The following is a 17,517-nucleotide window of genomic DNA, read 5'->3' on the forward strand; positions in this document are numbered from 1 at the left end:
CAACCTGTCCATCTTCCTACTCACCTATCTGCTACACCCTCCCACTGACCCCAATTGTAATAACCCCCTACCTATAGGTACCTATCACCATCACACCTACCCTTCCCCCTCCAGACCCACCACCCCTCCCTCTATACATCTCTGGGCTCCCTTCCACCTCCCCAGACATGACCAAGGGTTTCAGCACTAAAGGTTGACTTTCCTACTTGTTGGATGCTGTGCTTTTCCAGCTTCACATTTATTGACTCTGGCTTCTAGCATCTGCAGTCGTTATTGTCAAGCCAGTAAATGAACTTTCTTAGGACAACACATCTGGCTTTCCCTTTGTCATTCATATTGGCTTTAAAAACTCCTTTTCCCTCCTCACAGGGAAAAAAAAATCACGAACCACAAAAAAGGGTTTCTGGAAGTAGTTGGTGTACAATGTTTATTTGCTAATAAATCCAAATTGCAACTACATGAATCATGTTAAAGGGTTGCGGAGGGGGTAAATCACAGCAGGAATGATCCAAGATGCAAAATCAACACTTGTCATCAAAATGATGATCTCTACAGTCAGTTTGCCCCAACATTTCAATCTCAGGATAGTAAAGTACAATGTATAATTGCAGCAATGAGTTATAAAAATTCTCAGTTTGGGGTTGGGGGTGGGGTGTGGAACGAAACGCCAAGAAGCAAGTTTTCCTTCGTCTCAGGGGAGTGGCCGGCAGACTGAGAAATCTGCCCTGCAGCAGAAACAGCAAAGTCTACTTCTGCAAATTCTCTATAAAGACAGCACATCATTCCTCCTGCCCGTTGGCGCTTGTTGAGAAGTCTGAGCCAACAAGCTACTCAGACATCAGTGAGATAGCATTCCCTCCCTATTGCTCAGCTGATGCAGCTGCACTGTCCAGCAGTAACTTTAAAAAAAAATGACCCATTTCATTGGAATGTGGAGAATATGAATCCTGGGGAGAGTCGATTCTGTCTCTGAAATGCTCTGGAAACACAATCCCCACTTTTTTTTAAAAAAAAGACGAGTGTTTCCATCACAGAGAGTACTGGTGCAGAAGTTCAGCTTCACGGTGAAAAGGAGTGAAGTCTGCCTGAGGAGTGGCCGAGGGATTTACAAAATGCCATTGTTGCTGAGTTCCCTGTTACTCTACGTGGTGAGCGGCTCCTCGCTGTCCCCCACTCGGGGAGACGTGTACACCTCCCTTCTCAACATCCAGGAGGAAATCGCCGTGGAGAAGGTGCTTGTGCAATATTTACAAAGTTACATTGAAAATGAGATCTACAGAATGGACGACCTGAAACGGTAGGATTGTAATTCGCTCTGAGTTCAATAAATTTGTAAGTGCTTTTACATTTCTTTTCCCTGATTTTTTTAAAAAAAATGCTTTTAAAGAAAGGTTTTCGTAGTCTGCCTGTGAAATGAATAAATTTAGATTATATTTGCATTAATATTTCCCCCCTACACAGCAACTTCCATCTTTCAGCGCTGCTTAAGTTTATTTTCTCAGGCTAGCAGGCAGCCGTCTTATATGCTATCACATTTACAATAGTTCCCTGAAAGTAAAGTTAACCCATTCAAAACTCATTCACTGCAAAAACTATTATTTAAAATTGGTGCAGATTCTCGCACAGTGATTAAGTCTTTTAACTGATGTTCTGTTTTGATTTATTGTTTAGCTATGGGATTTACAAACCGGAACACAGGTGCTACAATTCTATCCACATTTCAGGGTATAACTGTTAGATTTGACATAAAAGGTTTTGGCCAATTCCCAGCACGTAAATATTTGTGACGTACCTGACGCTGGGATTGATTTATGTCTGTTCTAGCCAGGATTTTGTTCATTCTGAACGTTTTCTTTTCAGCTAATTCACCTTGATGTATTTTCCTTTCTCATCCAGAATTAAAATTTGGTTAAAACACACAGGTATTCATGAGCATCTAAGATCAACCTTGAAGTAGTTTTAATTTAAGTAGTTTTTTAAACTTTTGGTCTGATTCCAATCTTTTTCAACTTCCTATGAGGGGCCTGGTGTTTCTGAGGCACAAAAGTAGGCTGTTTCTAATGGTAACACTATTTTATTATCCATTAATATTTCAAGTTAAGTTTACTTAGATAATAAAATCTATCTTGCATTTATATAGCACTTTTCATGACCTCCGAATGTCCTGAAGCATATTATAGACAATTAAATACTATCGCAGTGCAGCCACAATCATAGTGGTGCTAATTTTAGACACAGCAAGCTCCCTCAAACTGTTGGTTGATCCTGTTCAGATAATCTGTTTGAATGTTTTTGATTGAGGGATAAATACTAATCAAAACATTAACACTGAGAATGCACAAGAGCCCAGAATGAAATAATTAATGAATATTAACCCGGCTCTTGTTCGAACAGTGCCATGGGATCCTTTACTTTCACATGAGAGAGGTGGCTGGGTGAATGATGGGAGCCTTGTTTTAATGCCTAATTCAAAAGACAGTATGTTTAACAGTGCAGAACCTCTTCAGTAATGCACTGGGTTGGCATCCTGGATATTGAGCTCAGGTCACTGACTTCTAACCTTCTGACTTGTAAAAGTTGGACCAACCAGTGCTAATTGGTACTTATTGGATTTGAAGTCTGCACGTCTGCTCTGATTTAGTTGCTGAAAGAACTGCAGACTCACGATACTCCAGGTTGTAAATTATACCAAATTCACTAAATTATGTGCCATTTTAAGACATTGAGTAGCACTAGAAACATCTTGAGATGGAGAGTGTGGTTGGGCAGCTGCAGCCATGGCTGACATTATGCAATAAAGGGATGGCTCATTTTGCAGGTGTTAACTGCAGTTGCTGGACTGGTTTGCCTTATGCCCAAGGCTTCTTACAAATAAAGAGAAAGGAAGTGATACGCTAACTTATTCCATGTATCTCCTCTAGGGGTTTGTACAATCAATTATAAGTCTGCTCTGTTAATTAAAATGCACAAAAGTGGGAATAGTAAATAAAGATTTTAGGTTGCATGACAAGGCAAATGTCATAAAGAAAATTACATACATTAAATTTCCACTAAGAATTGGGCCAGTTCCTGTGATCACTTTGCTGTCCTTGTCACCTTTCTTTCCAACAACTGTATTAATATGGTGAGCAATGCTCCTGCTCACCAATATGACACTTTGGCTCAGTTTATGCCAAGAAAACAAATGCAGCATCAGCAAATTTCTACACTAGGCAGTGTGCATTTTTGGTTAAACCTCTCATGTTACCTGAAGCAATGAAATCTCGTACTAAACAGGCTATATATTACCTTCTACAGATCCACTCTAGTCAATGTGGCAGGTTTTCAGACAATGAACACCTGAGGTTACAGCTAAAACCAGATAATTCATACCGTACCACAGAGGAGTACCAAAGAAAATTTAATGTGCTGAGCCATAATATCAATATGTAAAATCTTACAATTTCTGTGTCCATGAAATATATAACAAATAGTGAAACCTTGAAATATGCAAAGCATTCTTTACCTTAAGTATCTGACTGCTTATTCGATCTAAAGTCATGCATGATTTGAAACTGCCTTCAATTTAATACTGGATATACTGAACATTGATCAGAAATGCTAATGTGCATCAGCTTAACAATATCCTAGTTGATGAGGAATTCCTTCTCTCAGAGGGTTGTGAGTTTGTGGAATTCTTTACCACAAAGGGAGTAGAGGCTGGGTCATTGAGTATATTCAAAGCTGAGATAGACAGATTTTTCATCAGTAAGCATAGACAGAACATAGAACATAGAACAGTACAGCACAGGCCCTTCAGCCCACGATGTTGTGCTGAACTTTTATCCTAAACTTAAGGTCTATCTAACCGCCACCCCTACCTTATACTATCATCCATATGCCTATCTAATAGCCGTTTAAATGCCCCTAATGAGGCCGACTCCACTACCCTCTCCGGCAATGCTTTCCACACCCCTACCACTCTTTGAGTAAAGAACCTACCTCTGACGTCTCCCCTATATCTACCTCCACTGACATTAAAACACTGCCAAAACTAAGCAACTCAAGGGTAATGGGGAAAAGGTAGGAAAGTGGTGTTGAGGATGATCAGATCAGCCAGGATCTCATTATTGGTGGAGCAGATTTGATGGACTGAACAGCCTACTTCTGCTCCTATGTCTACGGTCTTATGGTCTATTGACATTCCTTAATATAGTTCATAAAACAGATGGTAAGGGACAGATTGCTGCCAAGCATTTTATAATAGATTTGAGAAGAGACTCATTCACATCACCTGCACCAATGAATGAGACAGTTATTTTCCTCACCACATACTTTAAAACCATGTCAGAATATTCCTGTTGAAGAGCTGAGGACTTCCTTCAATTTAGATCAAAGATGGATAAATAATACTGATGTTTAACTATCTCCTACATATTTGTGGATGATTATAAACTCACTAATGGATCAACCTATAGCTGACCCGAAACATCATCTTATGTAACAAACAGCAGAAACAGCATGTAATAAACGGGTCTAAGCAATTCCACAACTGACCAATCAGATCTAAGCCAGTGGTGAATGGTGGTGGAAGAACTAGACAATTAAATAACAAACTGGCTGCACACATCTCACCATCCTCAAAGGTGGAGGAGCCCAGGACGTCAGCAGTAGATAATGCTGAAGTATTTGTGACAGTCTTCAGCCAGAAGTGCAGAGTGCACGATCCATCATGGCCTTTTTCAGCAGCGCCCAGCATCAGATGCCAGTCTTCAGCCAATTTGGTTGACTCCACTTGGAATGAAGAAACTGCTGAAGGCATTGGATACTCCAAAGGCTGTCGACCCTGACAACATTCCAGCAATGGTAGTGAAGACTTATGCTCCAGAATTTGATACTCCCCTAGTCAAGCTTTTCCAGTACAGTTACAACACTGGCATCTACCCGACAATGTGGAAAATTGCTAAAATATGTCCTGCACACATAAAGCAAGACACATCCAACCTGACAAATTACTGCACCATCAGTCCACTCTCAATCCTCGGTATAGTGATGGAAGGTATGATCAACATTGCTATCAAACTCCATTTGCTTAGTTATAACGTGCTGATTGAAGTCCATTTTGGGTTTCACTGCTGACCTTATTATAAGCTCGGTCTAAACGTGGACAAAAGAGGTGTAATGGGAGTCACTGCCCTTGACATCAAGATAGAACTTGACTGACTGTGGCATCATGGAGACCTGGCAAAACAGGAATCAATGGGAATCTTGGGTAACGCACTCTGCTAATTAGTCATATCTGGCAGAAAGGAAGATGCATATGGTTGTTGGAAGTCAGTTATCCTATTTCCAGTAAATCTCTGGTGGAGTTCCTCAGGGTAATGTCCTAGACCAACAATCTTCAGTTGCTTCATCAATGACCTACTTGGCATCATAAGGTCAGAAGTGGAGATGTTTGCTGATAATTGGACAATGTTTAGCATCATTCTTGACTCTTTAGATTCTGAAATAATCTGTGTCCAAGTGCCACAAACCTGACCATGTCCAAGCTAGGGCTGATAAGTATTAAGCAAGATTCACAGCACACAAATGCCAGGCAAAGACCATCTAACAGCAGGAATCTAATCGTCTCTCATTGACGTTCAATAGCATTAACGTCACTGAATCCCTCACTGTCAGTATTCTGGAAGTTGTCATTGACTATAAACTGAACTGCACCAGCTAAAGAAATGTAGTGGCTACAAGAACAGATTACAGGCTAGGAATCCTTTAGTGAATAACTCACCTCCCCAAAGCCTGTCTACCATGTACAAGGCACGAGTCAGGAGTGTGATAGAATATTCTCCACTTGTCTGGATGAGTGCAGCTCCAATAACACTTTAGAAGCTCAATACATCCAGGACAAAGCAACCCACTTGATTGTCATCCCATCCACCATAGCCAGTATTCACTTCCTCCATCAGCAATGCACAGTGCCAGCAATGTATATCATTCACGAGATTCACTGCAGCAACTCACCAAGGCTCCTGTGATAGCACCTTCCAAACCCTCATTTAGAAGGACAATGGCAGCTAATGCATGGGAACACCACCACCTGCATGTTCCCCTTCAAGTCATACATCATCCTGACTTGGAACTATATCGCTGTTCCTTCACAAACACCGAGTCAAAATGCAAGAACTCCCTTGTCAGCAGCACTAGATGTCCCTAACACCTCAAGGGCTATAGCAGTTTAAGAAGGCAGGTACCACCAGGTTTTCAGCAATGGACAATAAATGCTGGCCTCATCCATGAAGCCCACTCACCATAAAACAAATCAAAAAAAATCTCTGTGAAACACCTTGAGATGTTTCATTATGTTAGGCACTGTGTGAGTTGTCATCTGTTAACTGGATTCATTACAGTTTTGTGTTGGACATCCCAATATATTTGTGCAGAAGCTGTTACTACACCTTTCAATAGTATTTTCATTGATAGCTCTTGGGTCATCTGTAGTGATCACCAAAGCTCAATCGTTGCCCCTCTTTCATCCACCATTCATCATTTACATGTTATCCATTAACAACATAGGCCACACCATGGGCAACCTTCTACTTTTGTGGATTGCTCATCTAAATTAAAGTCATGCATCAGGTGAAATTTCCTTCAGCTGAAAATTGACAAACTCTAAGCCACTCTTGGTTTTCATGAACACCTGATCGAATGTCATCAATCTCCCAGATCACTCTCTAATTAAAATGTTGGAGCTGCCCATGGTTGAAGAGAATTTTTAGTTGAGGCAGCGATCTGCACAGTTACAATCATGGCCTTCATGCCCATGGCAACCAGATAAGATAATGAACGGCCTCATAGAAATCTTAGTGGGAAAGAGCAAACTTGTTATTTAGTGCAGGTTAGAAGGGAAAGTGTGATCCCACCATAATCAAAGGCTTTTTAAGTAATTGCCATTACATATTATACATGTAGGTATGCTGAAATTATGAGTGCAACCAACTAACATCCTTTAGATAAAGGTGGCACAGTGCCCAGCACTGCTGTCTCACAGCGCCAGAGACCTGGGTTTGATTTCACCCTTGGGCGACTGTCTGTGTGGAGTTTGCACATTCTCCCTGTGTCTGCATGGGTTTCCTCCGGGTGCTCCGGTTTCCTCCCACAGTCCAAAGATGTGCAGGCTAGGTGGAGTGGCCGTGCTAAATTGCCCATAGTGCCCAGGGACGTGTAGGCTAGGTGTGTTTGCCGTTGGAAATGCAGGGTTACGGTGGGTGGGATGTTCTTCAGAGGGTTAGTGTGGACCCAATGGGCCAAAAGGCCTGCTTCCACACTGTAGGGATTCTATGATTCTAAATGGCTGATAGTAGAGAGAAGTCACCAGCAGAGGGGATTGAAGGACAAATAGTTTAAATACCAAGGACCGAATAATGTATAACAAAGATACAAACATGTAACCTCATGAAAGGAGACCAGAAAACATAGCATTGTAAGGGGGTAATTACAAATCATTGCTTAGTCATTAATACCTCAGGAAGATAAATAATCGCTGCTTCACAAAGTACCAAACAGCACCCACTCAGTATGATGTACCTGGCAAATGTCTCAGAGGAGTCATAATGGTCAGAGGGGAGATGGCAAGCGCTGATGTCAATATTTCATGTAATCATTGACATGTAGAATGTATAAATACGCAGTATTTTATTGGGAGGAGTCTTCTTCCAGTGACCTCCTCCAGGCTGCATGGTAAGGAGTTCCAAATAAAGATTGATTTGATCGAATCAGACATCATCCTGACTTATCTCACCGTTCCTTCACAATCCCTTGGTCAAAATCCAGGAACTCCCATGCTAAAGGTCAAAAGGGCAGTATGGTGACTCAGTGGTTAGCACTGATGCCTCACAGTACCAGAGACCCGGGTTCGATTCTACCCTCAGGCGACTGTCTGTGTGGAGTTTGCACATTCTCCCCATGTCTGTATGGGTTTCCTCCGGGTGCTCTGGTTTCCTCCCACAGTCCGAAGATGTGCAGGCTGGATGGATTGGCCATGCTAAATTACCCATAGTGCCCAGGCATGTGCAGGTTAGGTGGATTGACCGTGCTAAATTAACCATTGTGTCCAGGGATGTGTAGGTTGGGTGGATTGGCCATGGGAAATGCAGGGTTACATGGATAGGGTAAGGGGAGTGGGTCTGGGTTTGATGCTGTTCAGAGAGTTGGTGTGGACTCTTTGGGCTGAATAGCCTGCTTCCACATGTAGGGATTCTATGATTTGTGCTGCTAAACACAGGACTAAGACTCCTTATGAAAATTCCTCTCCAACAGTTACATTCTGAGATGACCTTTAACCATTTTTCCTCATCTGATGTTGTGTTAATTACAAACCTACTCTCCAACCTCTATCCCACTCCCTGCTGAAATCCCAGCTCATGTCTTAATCATCTTGAGAATTCAATTCTGAAACACGCTTCTTGTCAGTCCAGTCGGTTTTGCTATAACGCGATAATTGTGTTGCTGCACAACATCGCATTATAGAAAATTGTGCTATAGAAATAATGGGGCCTATGGGAAAAGTGGGGGTGGGGGCAGACCACCAAAAAATATCACTCAAAATTGCTCAAAAATCACTCAAAAGCCTAACACAAAGGATAGCACAGTTTGAATAAATATTTAATTCATATCCAATAATGAAATAAAAGTAAATTTGACACTTTACCTTGAAAACACGTCAAGATGACTTGATGGGGGAGGAGGTTGTACTGATCCTCTCACAGAAAGCACTTCATGACTAAGCCTGTGAAATGATCACGTGATGCCAACGCAGAGACTTTTTCGGTGTCAACATTGTACGTATTCACAACAAAGCCTGTGACACAATCATGTGATGTCGATGCCTACTCCTCCGCGCACCAATGGAGTTGCGTTATAGTCAACAAGTTTGCATTCTAGAAATAGCGTTCCCCTATTCGTCAATCGTATTATAGCCAATTCACGTTGCCAGAACATGTGTTATTGCAGAACCGACTGTGCTGTATTCCAAACAGTGAATGGAACCAATCACTCACATCCTTGTCAAGCTCCATGAGATTAATGTGTCCTTTGTGAATAACCTGTTCTCGTCAGCAAGTCTTTACATATTGCTCAATATTTTCCAACTGTGAATCCTTGCCTACACTTCTGATATTCTGTCTCTGGATTGCTGCATCACCAACTACTTTAACTCCAATAGACAGGTTAATCGTACAACACTGTGTCTGGATTTTGTCAACAGCATGCTGTCCTTGATGTCTAAGCAGAACTGTGCAATACTTTAGTTTTCTCTCGTTTTGCTGTTTTCCTTGCAATTAGAATTAGAATTCAAGGTGCCATGCATGCAAAACAGTTGTGATTTAGTCATGGGGGATGTTTTTTGTTGAAGAAACTTGTATCAGTTGACAATGATGAATCTAAAGGAAAGGCCACTGGACCCAAAATGTTAACTCTGATTTCTGTCCACAGATGCTGCCAAACCTGCTGAGCTTTTTCCAGCAATTCCTGTTTAAATGCGGAATCTAAGGCTGGCTTACTGTTCAAACAGGAAGGTTTCACACCACAGCTAATACTTTCCTGCCCAACCTTATTATCATTAACATAAGACATGGGAGCACAATGATGGGCTGGATGCTTATGAAAACTAAATTTCACTCGTAATTGCTTCACACAACATTGATTTCACTTTATCCATGTGTCAATCATCATTATTTGTTGAGACGGATTAGTTAGGGAGCAAATTGTACTGGCATGCCACATTTGGCACAGTTTGATGGTATCAATGGAGTTAGGGACATTTCCTTTATTCTGAAAGAAACAAGGTGGGATGGTTTGTTCATGTTTAATTGAGTGCTCCTGTTAGTGTCTAGTGTTATACTGACCACTCTGTGAGATCAGGTTGAGTTTGCAGGCTTGGCTAACTCTCCATTCTGTGCATTGTAAAGGACATTGTCTGAAACTGATCACAGTGGGGGTAATTAAGATGTTGTAGGTGAACTCAAAGCCCTGTAAGGACATTGCCTGAGAGGGTCACACATTTAAAGCTGACAACTGACTGTCCCCACCTCCTCATCCACCCAACACCCTCTCACCACACCCATGTTTCCACTAATTGTTAATGATGCTGCACAGACCCTCCAAGGTCTGTGCCTGGAAGCAGTTTCTGGAAACAGAAGTCAATACATCTGCACACTGATTGGCATGCGTGGACCCTCCAAGCGATAATGCAGTTTAGAATGGACATTGCTCTTTCCACTTCACTTCTCTGAGCCCCTGGTACAACTCTCTGTCCTCCCATGGATCCCTCTTCCACTCCTCCATACTCCCTGACTTCACCATCTCCCAAACTTTCATGCCCCTAACCCAATTCTACAAACCCCCTCAACAGCAATTCAATGTGTGTGCATCTGACCTTCTCTGAGAAAAACTATTCTCCTTCTCCCTTCCCTAGTGCTGTTGAGTCAAATAAGGAAAACATCTGGCTTTCCGCACAACTATACATACCTAAGCAAACATCTTTAAACCATTGTGAAATGCATGCAACAAGATTCTTATGTGCCACTGACTTTATCTTGAAGGTAAAATATAATTTTCAAAATGTTTTGCACTAATGTGTATTTTTGGTGTGCGGTTAGTACGTAGGAACCTGCTACAGGCTGGTGTAGTGCTTGACACAGTGAGAAATTTGTCTCTACATCTCCACCTGTCAGGAAATCCAAAACCCGCACCTTGCTCTATTAAGATGCTCCCACAGCTGCCACCCTTTTCAATTTCAATAACCCAACCGCCATGTCTCTACACTTTGGAATTCCGTTTCAACACCATGTCAGCCTGCTCTCTTCCTTCTTGCCACCAAAAATCTCCATTTAACAGTATCTTCATGCTTACCTTGCCTGGTGATATTCCTAATTATCCTTTAACGTGTTCATCTCTCTCTGCATTGTAAAAGGATCATAAAACCATAAGATCTAGGAGCAGAAATAGCCTGTTCAGCCCATTGAGCCTATGCCTTTGACCTTGATCCTCAACTCCACTTTCCTGCCTTATCCCCATGACCCTTGATTCACTTCCTGATTGAATATCTGTCTATCTCAGCCTTGAACATATCTAACCACCCAGCCTTGGCAGCCCCCTGTAGTAAAGATTCCACGGTTGCACCGCCCGTTGAGAGAAAAAAAATCCTCTCGATCTCTACTTTAAATGGGTGACCCTTTACTGACATTATTCCCACAAAGTGGAACAATATCTCAAATCTACCCTGTCAAGTCCCGTTAGAAGTTTGAATGTTTCAGTAAGATCATCTCTCATCTTTCTAAAGTACAATGAGTAAAAGCCCAACCTACTCAACCTCTTCTCTTTAAGACAGTCTGCTGTATTTGAAATCAACTTAGCGAAGCTTCTTCAGACAGACTCCAGTGCTGATGCAGTTTCTTAGTTAAGAGGACCAAATCTGTTCACAGTATTCTAGGTGTGATCTGACCAGTGCCTTGTTTGTGCAGGACCTCCCAATTGTTATACTCCATTCCCTTTGAAATAAAGGCCCACATTCCATTTGCCTTCCCTATAAACTAACCCTGACTCGATCACTGAACTTAGACGCAAGCTTTTTGTGGTTTATGCAAAAGGTCCTTGTAGTCTTCTGCAGTTTTTCTCCATTTAAATGAAATTCAGCTCCTCTATTCTTCCTCCTAAAGTGCATAACCTCACATTTTCCAACATAATATTTCATCTGCCAAGTTTTTGCCCACTCACTTAGTTTGTCGGTTTCCGTCTGCAGACTCTTTGTGTCACTCTCACTATTTGCCTTCCCACCTATTTTTCTATCATCGGCAAACTTGGTGACAGTACATTTACTTCCCTCATCCAAGTCGTTAATAGATTATGTCAATAATTGTGGTCCCAGTGGCACTCCACTATTTACAGGTTTCCATCCTGAAAATGTTCCCCTTGTTCTACTCTCTATGTTCTATTAGTTAGCCAATTCTCCATCCATGCTAATGTACTAACCCCCAAAACCATGTGCTGTTATCTTATTAAGTAGCCTAATATGTGGTATCTTATCGCTTGCCTTTTGGAAATCCAAGTACATTACATTTAATGGTTCCCTTATATCTATCCTGCTTGTTACTTCCTCAAAGATCTGTTTTGTAAGGAATGATATCCCCGTCATGAAGCCATACTGACTCCATTTGATTAGAATCATAGAATCCCTACAGTGTGGAATCAGGCCATTAGGCCCATTGAGTTCACACCGACCCTCCAAACAGCATCCCACCCAGACCCACGCTCCTACTCTATCTCCCTATCCCTGAATTTCCTGTGGCTAACCCACCTAGCCTACATGTCCCTGGACACTATGGACAATTTAGCATGGCCAATTCACCTAACCTGCACACCTTTGGACTGTGGGAGGAAACCAGAGCACCCAGAGAAAACCCATGCAGATGTAGGGAGAATGTTCAAACTTCACACAGATAACACTTTTGGCTGGAATCGAACTCACTGTGAGGCAGCAGTGCTAATCACTCAGCCATTGTGTTGATTATATTGTGTATTTCTAAATGCTCTGTTATTACATCATTCTTAATGGATTCTATAGTCTCCTAATAACAGACATTAAGCTAACTGGCCTATAGTTTTTTTGTCTCCCAGCCTTTTTGAATAAGGGTGTTATATTGACAATTTTCCAATCCTCTGGGAATTTTTCTGAATCTAAATATTTTTAGAAGATTGCTAACAATATATTCATTATATCTATAGCTACTTTCTTTGCAATCCAGGATGCAACTCATCAGATCTAGGGGACCCATCAACCTTTAGCCCAATCAGCTTCCTTGTCTCCAGAGCGTTTATACTTGAGTATTGTGGAAATCCAAGTAATTGTTTCTGTAATATGTTGCAGTGTGCCTTGATCCATCTCTCACGTCATTATTATTTCTCAGGTTGTTGTAGAAATGCTATCTGACTGGTTTCGGCTAAAAAGGTTTGTTCAATTAGTTCATTATCTTGCTTCTCCTGTTATATGTTTGTCAATTATTTTTGAATTACAGATTTTATGAAAAAGTAAAGGGACTACATAGCAAAGCTTACCAGGAACCTGAGAAAGCAATATCAAATCCTTTGTTTGCCTATACTCTTATAAAAAGGCTGCAAACTGACTGGCAAAATATTGTGTATAGCAATGAAGCCATTGAGAATATCCAAGGTAAATGACTAAGTTTAAATATTAATATTTTTGTCTCATCAGTAAGGTGATCATAATTGTACAACTATAATAGCATGGTGGAGATATTAACTTAATGTTGTAATTACAAAAATAAAATTCATTGCTTTAGTTTCTGGCTGATCTTATCCAAAGCTAGAATTGCATTACATCAGCACATTGCTGTGTCTTTAGCTTTCACTTCGAAGCTGTGTGGGTTTGAAAATTTTTGGTTTTCATGCTCTGTGAAATGGCACCTCCTGCGGTTACAGATGTAGACCTAGATTTCAATATAATCTTACCACAAATCAAGCAGTAAAAATGCAAAGTTATTATTGACTGATCAGGGTTTTTTTTCTTGTTTTAAAAGATCACCGTTTTTAATATATGGCAATAGTAGACTGGGGTGCCAATTCAATTCATTCCATGTGTTTAATATTGTATTATGGATGATCCTGGCCAAGCAATATTTATTGTCCATTCTTAATTTCCTGGAGAGCATTAAGAGTCATCACTTATTGAACAGTCCGTGTAGGGAAGATGCAGTAAAGAATGCTACCTAACCAGTTGGATTTTTACAAAAATCATGCAGTTTCTGTGGTCCCTTTTTCATCTGATTCTTGTCTTAATCTTACTTTGATGGGATTTGAACTCATTTCTGAGCTGTTAGCACCTGTATTAACATCATTAGGCTACCATACCAAATCACCATTACCAGCAGCAAATTACACCTTATATTTGTTGATGAAAAACACATTGCTGTGTTCTAGGGTATCATGATTTATCGTTTGCCAGAACCTTGAGATTCTTTAGAGATAGTAGGAACTGCAGATGCTGGAGAATCCGAGACAACAAAGTGCAGGGCTGGATGAACACAGCAGGCCAAGCAGCATCATAGGAGCAGAGAGGCTGACGTTTCGGGCCTAGACCCTTCATCAGAAAAGGGGGAGGGGAAGGGGGTCCCGAAATAAATAGGGAGAGAGTGGGAGGCGGATAGAAGAGGGATAGAGGAGAGGATAGGTGGAGAGGAAACAAACAGGTCGAAGAGGCGGGGATGGAGCCAGTAAAGGTGAGTGTAGGTAGGGAGTTAGGAAGGGGATAGGTCAGTCCAGGGAGGACGGACAGGTCAAGGGGGCGGGATGAGGTTGGTCGGTAGGAGATGGAGGTGCGGCTTGAGGTGGGAGGAGGGGATAGGTGGGAGGAAGAACAGGTTAGGGAGGCAGGGACGAGCTGGACTGGTTTTGGGATGCAGTAGGGGGAGGGGAGATTTTGAAACTTGTGAAATCCACATTGATACCATTGGGCTGCAGGGTTCCCAAGTGGAATATGAGTTGCTGTTCCTGCAACCTTCGGGTGGCATCGTTGTGGCACTGCAGGAGGCCCACCGACTCCCACAGCTACCTAGAATACTCCTCCTCCCACCCACCTTCCTGCAAAAATGCTATCCCCTATTCCCAATTCCTTCGCCTCCGCCGCATCTGCTCCCAGGATGAGGCATTCCACTCCCGTACATCTCAGTTGTCCTCGTTTTTCAAGGACTGTAACATCCCCCCCTCGGTGGTCGAGAACGCCCTCAACCGTGTCTCCCACATCTCCCGCACCTCATCCCTCACACCCCGTCCACGCAATAAGAACCAAAAAAGAATCCCCCTCGTCCTCACGTACCACCCCACCAACCTCCGGATCCAACACATCATCCTCCGACACTTCCGCCATCTGCAATCCGACCATCTTTCCCTCCCCACCCTTATCTGCTTTCCGGAGGGACAACTCTCTCCGTGACTCCCTTGTCCGCTCCACACTCCCCTCCAGCTCCACCACACCCGGCACTTTTCCCTGCAACCGCAGGAAGTGCTACACCTGCCCCCATACCTCCTCCCTCACCCCCATCCCAGGCCCCAAGAAGACTTTCCACATCAAGCAGATGTTCACCTGCACATCTGCCAATGTGGTATACTGCATCCGCTGTACCCGGTGTGGCTTCCTCTACATCGGGGAAACCAAGCGGAGGCTCGGGGACCGCTTTGCAGAACACCTACGCTCGGTTCGCAATAAACAACTGCACCTCCCAGTCGCGAACCATTTCAACTCCCCCTCCCATTCCTCAGATGACATGTCCATCCTGGGCCTCCTGCAGTGCCACAACGATGCCACCCGAAGGTTGCAGGAACAGCAACTCATATTCCGCTTGGGAACCCTGCAGCCCAATGGTATCAATGTGGATTTCACAAGTTTCAAAATCTCCCCTCCCCCTACTGCATCCCAAAACCAGTCCAGCTCGTCCCTGCCTCCCTAACCTGTTCTTCCTCCCACCTATCCCCTCCTCGCACCTCAAGCCGCACCTCCATCTCCTACCGACCAACCTCATCCCGCCCCCTTGACCTGTCCGTCCTCCCTGGACTGACCTATCTCCTCCCTACCTCCCCACCTACACTCACCTCTACTGGCTCCATCCCCGCCTCTTCGACCTGTGTGTTTCCTCTCCACCTATCCTCTCCTCTATCCCTCTTCTATCCGCCTCCCACTCTCTCCCTATTTATTTCGGGACCCCCTTCCCCTCCCCCTTTTCTGATGAAGGGTCTAGGCCCGAAACGTCAGCCTCTCTGCTCCTATGATGCTGCTTGGCCTGCTGTGTTCATCCAGCCCTGCACCTTGTTATCTTGAGATTCTTTAATTCATTTGAGATCTATACATGACTATAGAAATATGTAGCACATAAGATTTGTATACAGCCCTTTGAATTCTGTGCTAGCTAATGCTGGACAAATCTATATAAAATCTCACTGACCCTTTACAATAACCTTGTATCTGTTTCAAATATTTATTTGCTCTTCACTTAATAAATTCAATGTTACCTGTCTCAACTGTTGATTTTGATAAATAATCCTAATTTATTTTCTCAGTCTCATGTTGACGATTTTATATTGAAGATCCCTTGTCACTGGTTATCCCATAAGAGACAGTAACCTTTTCCTCTTCACAATTAACATTTTTAGAATTGTACAATTACTTTGGAATCTAAAGAAACCTCTATCAGACCTCTACTTAGACTTCTGCGTCCTGGTTGAAAATGTCCCATTAACTGAAGTCTTTCCCGATAATTATAGTTACTCATCTTAGGTATCTGAATGGAAAACAAATTTTTTCTTGTGCGATAATTCAAAGTACTAAATCTTCAACAAGTGCGCATTGCACATTTTCAGACAAAGTGTAATTACACTTCTTTAGATATGCCCACGACAATCTATAATCCTACTATATGTGAGATAAATGGAAAGGAGTCCAGAATAAAGCTTCACTCCTGAAAGATAGCAACACATATGGAAAACTTGTCAATATGTTTGAATGTTAATGGTGTAACTCCCAATGCACTGAGGTCATGCACATCATCAATTGGTCTAAAAGCATTTCTTAAAGAACATCAAATAAATACTCGAAGGGAAAAAAAATTCAGAACTACAGATTGCAACTTTTGTGCAATCATGTACACATGCACATATACATACAGCCTGATTCTAAAACATTCAAAAATAATTCAATTACACAGAGTTAAACTCAGATCCATTAAGTCTATCACCGTCACATCCCAAAATGTGACGGATAAACAGTTTCATCTGATAATCTTTCTGTATCAGTTTTCTTCTGCTAATTACATTATACCAAAGAAGTGGGTTCGTGGTAACAATACAGTCTCAAGTCATCAACAATGAACTGGCCATGTACAGTGCAGCCTCTTATAGTAAAACAGCTTGTCAACCACACAAGTGATTACATATAGTTGCTGAGTGTCACTGACCGACACGTTGATCGAATGCAATGAGTTTATGAGCTTAGATTGCAATTGCAATGTTTAATTCTGGCGCAGCAACTTATATTGAAAGCAAGGCACTAGACTCTTGGGGTGTTATTTAATATGTTCTAGACTTCTCCAGAGATTTACTGAGGGCAATGCTCAAATCTCCACACATTGGAAAGATTGGAAGTTCAGTCTCTGGTTTGTTAGCAACCTCACCAGTGTTGGGAGAGGCACACTTTATTCCCTGCTTTCCTGAGTTCAGTGAGATAGTCTACATGTGGGGTCACCAGGGAGGGATGGCTTGGACTGTAAGTCCCTTTATCATTGAAAAGGTTACCAGTATTCACATTGTAGTTTCACACATGTGGAATAATGGTTTTGGGAAAACATAAGAACATAAGAACTAGGAGCAGGAGTAGGCCGTCTGGCCCTTCGAGCTTGCTCCGCCATCCAATAAGATCATGGCTGATCCTTTCATGGACTCAGATCCACTTACCCGCGTTCTCACCGTATCCCTTAATTC

General features: G+C 42.3%; 1 protein-coding gene across 2 annotated transcripts in view; it reads left to right on the plus strand.

The window, feature by feature from the left end:
- Window positions 1–853: 853 nt before the first annotated feature.
- p4ha3 (prolyl 4-hydroxylase, alpha polypeptide III) overlaps window positions 854–17,517 on the plus strand; it is a 77,561-nt gene continuing 60,897 nt past the window's right edge. For both annotated transcript variants that reach the window (XM_020509803.2, XM_048597623.1), the window contains exons 1-2: window positions 854–1,297; window positions 13,047–13,201. In XM_020509803.2, the coding sequence (XP_020365392.2) occupies window positions 975–1,297; window positions 13,047–13,201 (478 nt within the window). In that variant the 5' untranslated portion in view covers window positions 854–974. The remainder of the gene's footprint in view (window positions 1,298–13,046; window positions 13,202–17,517) is intronic.

The sequence above is a fragment of the Rhincodon typus genome, chromosome 6, assembly GCF_021869965.1.
Source record: "Rhincodon typus isolate 14 chromosome 6, sRhiTyp1.1, whole genome shotgun sequence".
NCBI classification, from domain to species: domain Eukaryota; kingdom Metazoa; phylum Chordata; class Chondrichthyes; order Orectolobiformes; family Rhincodontidae; genus Rhincodon; species Rhincodon typus.